Source organism: Malus sylvestris, chromosome 12, assembly GCF_916048215.2.
Source record: "Malus sylvestris chromosome 12, drMalSylv7.2, whole genome shotgun sequence".
Classification (NCBI taxonomy): Eukaryota; Viridiplantae; Streptophyta; class Magnoliopsida; order Rosales; family Rosaceae; genus Malus; species Malus sylvestris.
In genome coordinates this window covers 14,313,755-14,321,334 of record NC_062271.1, presented here as the reverse complement: position 1 = coordinate 14,321,334, position 7,580 = coordinate 14,313,755, and the positions used below count along the sequence as shown (strand labels likewise).

At 36.8% G+C, this 7,580-nt stretch overlaps 1 protein-coding gene across 1 annotated transcript; it reads left to right on the top strand.

Moving 5' to 3' along the window:
* The first annotated feature begins 281 nt into the window (after nt 1–281).
* LOC126594197 (protein sym-1-like) lies at nt 282–7,293 on the top strand. Its single transcript, XM_050260416.1, has 8 exons — nt 282–808; nt 1,655–1,742; nt 2,928–3,022; nt 3,716–3,788; nt 3,888–3,980; nt 4,096–4,182; nt 5,652–5,732; nt 7,102–7,293. The coding sequence occupies exons 1-7, from the start codon at nt 384–386 to the stop codon at nt 5,730–5,732; spliced, it is 942 nt and encodes a 313-aa protein (XP_050116373.1). The 5' UTR covers nt 282–383; the 3' UTR covers nt 7,102–7,293.
* Nucleotides 7,294–7,580: the final 287 nt, after the last annotated feature.

Here is a 7,580-nt window from a genome sequence, read left to right as displayed (position 1 = left end):
TAAACTTTTTTGTGAAAGTGCTTTTGAAAAAAAAAAAGCAGGATGATAGTGTGTCTTTTCATTAAATGAGCACTGTAGCTCCGTGTGCTTTGAAAAAACTGGCTTTTTTTCAAAGCAGCAAATAGCAGCTTCAGCTTTTCCTTTGATTTTCAGCTTATTCTCATAGCAGCTTCCAAAATAAGCCTTTTTTTTTCAGTTTACCAAACACAAAAATGACCCTCAGCTTTTTTTCACAGTGGCCTCAATCCCAAACGGGGCCTGAATTGGCAATAGCCTGAATTGGCAATAGCCCGGCGTGGAATTGCTCTAAAGCTCAGCCTGTCAACCCCAAAACGTCACATTTCCAAGTGCCCAGAACCCTTCAATCCATTTCATTGCAGGAAATGGCTCTAAACCCGGCATCCCTCACTCGTAAAACCCCGCTCCTAAACCGGTTCGTGGGTTCTTCTCGTAGACCTTCTTTGCATTCTTGTACTGCATATAGGATTGCAGCAAATCCAGTTCAGATATGGGGATTTAGGAGCACTTCTGTGTGCCAGTCTCACCCGCATGCTCTGCATTCTCACTCATTTCCCCTCAATTCCGGCATTGGAGTCGTGCTTAAGGACTTGGGTCGTTCTGAAATGGGTTTTAGGCAACTGGGCTATGACGGGTTTCGTCTTTCGGTTGTTTCCGATGGTGGGTCGGGTGGAGCTGGTGGAGACGGCGGCTTTGGTGATGGAAATTATGGCGGCAGAGGTGAAGGAGGTGCAAACGGTGAAGGTGGTGGCGGTGGTCGTGGTGAAAACAATTGGTCATTTCTTTCGTGGTAACCGTATATTCAAATTTCAATTTCCAGCTTTTGTTGCATTGATGCGTATTTTCTAATGAGAGCTACAGCATTACTGTTGACTTGCCGGAAGTAAAAAGGGAAAAACAAAACAGACAATTGAACCTTTTGTAAAATTTGCAATGAAACAATTCCAATTTCAAAGAATAAAATGTAAGATGAAAGTTTAACGGTTCCAATTTCCTACGTAGTCTTCAACTTGATGTGCTTGGATTAAAGAAGCCAATAAATAAGATAGTGATGACTACTTGAGTTGGTAACACATTACTTAGGTGCTAATGGGTCTTCAATGTCACAAGCTAGGATGATAGAAACGCTTTAGTCAATTGCGTAGGTATCAAAATGGTATTGCCCCCCTTCCCTCCAACATTCAACCTTTGAAATAGGAAGGGCATTTATCTGTTATGTAGCCTACTATACTGTCTATCCAAATGGAATAGAATTCTTCATCAATGTTCGTTGTAAAAGTCAGGTTGGAGATCTTGGTCGCGTTGGACTTGCATTTTGATAGCATTCTGCATAATGACATAATTAAAATGTCAGCTATTACCAGTTAATATAAACACTTACCTTCCCATTATCTTGACATTTTCTTACTGATGAGGTGATACTTTTGAGCTATTGATTTAAGTGTATGCATCTACTTCATAATTTGAGATTCTCAAAGCTTTAGCAAACAAATTGTATGTATATTAGCACTTTGTCTTATGTTCTTCAATCCTGAGGATAGAATTAGATTTTTGTTTTTTTTTTTTTTTTCAGCTAATCAATCTGAAAATATAGTTCCTGCTCAACATTACCAGCCTGGATGTTATATTTTTACAGGTATTTGGATCTTCTTGCAAAGTATCCAGTTGCAACAAAAGCTCTGACATCTGCTCTTTTAACTCTTATTGGGGATATGGTCTGCCAGGTATAGTTCCTGTAGTTTCCGTTAACGAAATTATTGAATGGTATATCTTTCTTTATCTGGTTTTCTGCGTTATCTTCAACTTGCATTTCTACTAGTACATCCTTTGTTAATTTGGTTAGAATCATTAGATGGTCAAAACAAAAAAAAAATGTACTGCTGTATCTACCTAATAAATTGTTATAATTTATGTAAAGAATGATGCATAGATTGTTTATATTTGTACTGGTATAATGTTGTCATTCTACTTTAGGGGGTTGTGGATTTTGGGGCTGGGGATCAGGTCGTGGTGCGGTCCCAAAGGTAGTTCTGGATACTTGAGTGGGAAAACAAGGGTTAAAGGTGATTTAAGATTCATGTTTTTTTCCCCAAATAGATAAATGTGTCGTTGAAAATATTATAACGAGGCAGCTTAGAGAAGGCACTTTCATGTGTCTAGAAGACAAGTTCATCTGATACCAACTTTTATGCATGATAGTTTATATTCAGCATTGCTTAGTTCAAAAATGTGGTTTTTGTCTGACCGAAAGGGTCTAGAACCAAACTAGGAGTGAATGGTGATTATTAGACATCAAATGGTTCTGTGAAAAAAGAAACAAAAAATTGTTATCTGGTTGGATGGCTAAGTTGGCATATCAGATATCATTTATAAAGAAGAAAATTGGAAGAATCGAAGAAGATAAAACTTGAAAGGGACAAAACTAATTCTATGATCTCTGTTCCAGCAGTAGATTAGCTTTGCAAATCTGATTTGGTGCTTACTAGAACGACATATCTTGAACCCTTGATCTCAAGTAAGTTACACAGTTATCCTTCTGAGTTGGAAATAACATACTGAAGTTTATTTGAACTAGGACTGGTGATCCTAGATTATTCTGGTTGAGTGGTGTTACTTGTTACTTTACTTGAGATGCTCAGTTTTCTTGTTGTAAATCATCTCATAATACAAGCTGAATAGGTAACTGCCTCAAGACCATGGTATTGCATTGGCTCAATCATCTTTCAAAAAGACTAAAGTTTTTTACATGTTGTAATGTTGAAACTTGAGTGGTTTCTGTTGTGCACAATGATGTAACATTTTAAGTTATTATACTGAGGGTTGTGCCATTTGCAATTGGTAGTTATCATTTTGTGATCATACTATTTTCTCACGGAATATGACAATGCTAGTGTAATTCTTTGCCCCAGCTTGTCATTGATAAAGCTCCGTACCTGGACCTGAAAAGAACGTTCTTGTTTACCCTGATGGGGCTGGTGTTAGTAGGTCCGACGTTGCATTTCTGGTAAGCATTCAAAATTCCATCTGTAAGCCTGAAGATTAGAATCATCATTTTAGTACTGTTTTCCTTATTATTATTATTATTACTAGCATATGGGCACACACAAAGTGTGAGAAATTTTTTTATTTTTGTTTTTGAAATAGGAGAGAGGAAGAGAGTGATAGAGAATGTGGGAGTGGGAAGTTTTTATTTTTTATTTTTTATTTTTTTTAATTAGAGATATGTTAGGATTACATGTAGGTGAGGCTTTGAAAAAAAACAGCAAAATTTGGTTGTGTGAATTTCTGCCCCATATTTCTTATTTATGTTCTGTTTTAATTAGAGGGTTAAACTGGTAATTTCATAGGGTTTTGGTTGACAAGGAGTGTTTTATTAATTAGTAGAGATTATTATTATTATTTAAAAAAAATATATAGGATACAAACTTTAGAAACACACAGTAACTGTCAACTGATATGAATGTATCTGTACATCTTTATGGTACAAAACCTTAATGTTTGTTCTGTCCCTCCTGTACAGTAAACAGTTTAATTTATCATGCCATCAAGTTCCCTGGAAAAAATCTAAGATTACTTTGGATTTGTAAATAAGTGATATATCTAATTTCATGGTAATTTTTCCTTGTTTCTATGCTTCTTTCCTTCTTTTTCCTGTTTTGCTCTTGTACGTTTTCATTACACCACCTTTTGTCATTAGGTATTTGTATCTAAGCAAACTGGTAACAACGCCTGGAGCATCAGGTGCATTCCTGCGCCTTGTACTTGATCAGGTGACCAATTCATTTTAGGTTTTTAAATTTCGTGACAACTCATCATTATTTTTTTCAATAACAATACTGTCTTGTGACTTTTGAGTCAATTTGCTGCAGTTTCTTTTTGCTCCTATATTCATTGGAGTTTTCTTATCAACATTGATGACGCTGGAGGGAAAACCTTCACAAGTCGTACCCAAGCTTCAACAGGTGGTTTTAAAAGAATCGTATCTATGAGCGTTGAAATTTAACGGAATGACTGCATTTACTTTCATAAATTTGTATACAAACTACGTTTGTTAATATGAAGTATCTGGTTGTGTAGGAGTGGTTTTCTGCTGTGCTAGTTAATTGGCAACTGTGGATACCTTTCCAATTTCTCAACTTTCGGTTTGTCCCACAGCAATTCCAGGTTAGAATGCTATAAAGAAGTTATTCATATTTTATGGCTCCTAGACAGAATATGTTTAGAGATTGGGTCCTAGACAGAATATGTCTATAGATGTTGTTTGGGATATTGTAAAGTTTCAGACTGAAGATGCCTAACTACCCCCTGACTTCTAAAATGCCTGTGAGGAGCCAAGAGTCTCAATGCACGGGCTTCTTGGTGTCACAAAAGGGACTGTCTCTCTACCTCTTGATGTATAAAAGGTCGTACCCAGTGCACAAGGCTCCCGCTTTACGCAGGGTCTGGGAGAGGTGAATGTCGGCTAGTCTTGATGTATCACAATTAAAAAAGTTTAGTTAGTACAAAAGTAGGTTTTCCATATTAGAAGGTAATGTCTACATGTAAACTTCTTGTTTATGTAATTTTCTTTCAGCCTAGATTGGATCATGACACTCTACCTGAGAGGACATAAAATGGATTATAATTGAACTTGTTTATTGATGAAAAAACTAGACTGGAAAATACTGAAAATGGATGGCATGCTTTGGTCAAAGTAAATTCACTGTACAGGAAAATGGATGGGATACCTGATGTAGAACCTATATAGGGAATTAGAGGAGAGTTTGTTACAAAACAGATAACCAGATTTTGCTTTGGACAAGAGTTTTTGAAATTAGAGGATACCTGCTTTATTAGAACCATGTATTATGATGTTGCTTTATTTTCCAATTAACAATGTGGAAGTATGTAGTTAGTCTTATAAAAACGAGATTTGGCAGGGTATTTTGATCCTTTTTTGTTCTACTTTGTAACCTTAATATAAATTTTTTCTCTACATATTGTTGCCCAACTAATGTTGAAATGTGGTGCTGTTTATTATGACCTTTTCCTATACAATTTTTCTTTCTACTTGGCATTTATGGGTGAAGAGCTACCGAACCAAATAATGAAAATTAGTAGATGATTTCTATGGTCATCGTCCACAAATGGAAACTTTTCATTGATTCATTCCATAAGCATTATTACATGATAAGCATCTGACCATATATGGGACAACAGTATGAAAATAGGTAAATAGAAAACACAAATAATATAAAGGAAAAGCAAAATCACATAACCAGTTGCAGAAATCTAGCAACGGAATGGAATGAAGCAGCGGATTTCAGAATCCTTTAGAGCTATCGTATTTACTCACATCAGAAAATTCCAAACAAAGCAGTGGTCCAAATCTCCCGTCGGTGGTTATGCCTAGTGGCTAGTGTGATGGGTATCTGAACAATTTAGAGCATTGAAATGTGTCTTGTCTGATTAGAACCCTCATCTAGTTATGTTTACGAGTTTCATTCCCAAAGCTGGCTGCTTATTATTTGATTCAACTTACGGGAATTTTAATAGAAGTCTTTGGTTTTAGTGTAATTATTTATTTTCCAGTTTCATTTAGGGAATCCTCTCGTTTTATTTTGCTTCATGCTGTTTTCTTTGTGTGTTTTCAGGTCCTTACTGCTAATTTTATAGCTTTGACATGGAATGTTATCCTCTCATTCAAAGCTCACAAAGAGGTTCTTCAAAAATAGGTATGTTAGAATCTGATGTTGTTGGTTGATGTTTCTTGCATCAGTAAAAGAAAAACTAACTCTTGCAAGCCATTTTGGTCTCCGTCAAATTTAACGGTAAAAAGGACTTTTTTGTTAAAAAAAAAAAGATATGCAATTCTGTCAGCCATCACGATCTCCACTCACAGCCACGCCACCCACCACCCTCCCCTGACCTACCTTAGTGACCCCACCCCAAAAAGAAAAAGAAAAAAAATTCTTTGAACAACCCAGCTCACCTGTGAACAATTGAACTTCAAAACTAAATTAAGCGCCCTAGACTCGAGAGAACCCTATTAAATAGATCAATATGGCGCTTCTTGGTTGGCAGCAACTGCAAAGGTTTTTTTATGAAATATTTGGAATCTCACGGGACTTTTAATTAGATCAATATGCAGCATGATTGCATGGTATGGTGACATATTATTTCATAGCTTTGGTCTTTGTTGTATGTAATGGTAGCTAAAATTTTAGGAAGGTTTTCATCCAAGTATTGTAGTGTAACACCCGCATACCTTACTGTGCTTTCATAGGAGTTCTATAGTTACCATAAACATGGTGGGTTGTTTTAGATCCTATTCTCCTTAGTTCATATTTGTTTTGCTTCATTTTGACAGTTAAAAGGAACTCAGAATTAAATATTGAATAGTATCTGAATCCGTGGTTAATTTAGACTATCTTAAAGTCTTAACTAAGATGATTGTGCCTTCATAAATGGAGTGTGGACCTTATACCAGCTGGTAATAAAGTCCATGCGACCGCCATGACAATATGGTTTCATTGAAATCTCTCATGGGGAATACATAAGCTATTCCATTGTTCTTGTTTCTATGAAAGTAAAATAAAAAATTATCACAAATGGTCCTTGAAATTGAGAGCCCTCGTGATTTTGGTCCTTAAAGTTGAAGACCGATTAACTTCGTCAATGAATTTGAAACTGCACATCAGGGAAGGGTGGGATAACCGGTTGACGGATCAACGGGGTTGCTGGTGGCTTGGATCTGGAAGAAGGTAGCCAGGTTGTGGCTGGGGGGGGTTGACTTGGGGTTGCACCTGGGTGGGCGGATGGTGGCCATGGCGTTGGGTGGCAAAAATGATGGTGCAATGGCATTGGGTGAGGGTGGGAGGGATGATAGTTTTCTTGGAAGGAATTCAACGGCTGGGGAATTTGTAGGTTGTCAATTTTGGGGACGACATTTGATCGCTTTTCAATTTCTGAAACCAAAATGATGTGGGATCCTAATTTCACGACCAATTGTGATACTTTATCACATGCTTTATACATTCAGTTGTATTTTTGGCTGTTGATTTGTCTTGCACTGATTTATGTACCTTTTTCAATTTCCATCAGATATGGGATGATTGCAGAGAAGAAGCTGTTTCCGGGAGACCTTTGTTCCGTTTTAGAAGGTTAATGTTGTACGTTTGAAAGAACTATGCACCAATGGAAAGTTTTGTATCGGCGTTTCGGAGTCGGAATTCCTGTAGCTTGTCTTTTAATGTAAATTGCTAGACTAGTAATGGAAATTGAAGTGTTTATGCCTGCCTGATCGAATTTGAGAATTTACTGCCGGTTAGATTTCTGATTGAAGAATCCCCTAATAGAGATTTCACTGTTAAATTTGCTCAAGAAAATTGGGAAGCTCTCTGAAGTAGTGTTACTCCCAAGATAATTGTTTTTCTTTGTTTATCAGAAGATACAGATCAGACGTCATGGATTGCACAAATTATTTCCTAATCGCTCGATTTGCAGTTGATATGTAGAGATTATTGATCGTGTTGTTTGTGGTGGTTGGTTTTTGTCGTATAAGTTAGGCTGGCTTAGGCTGG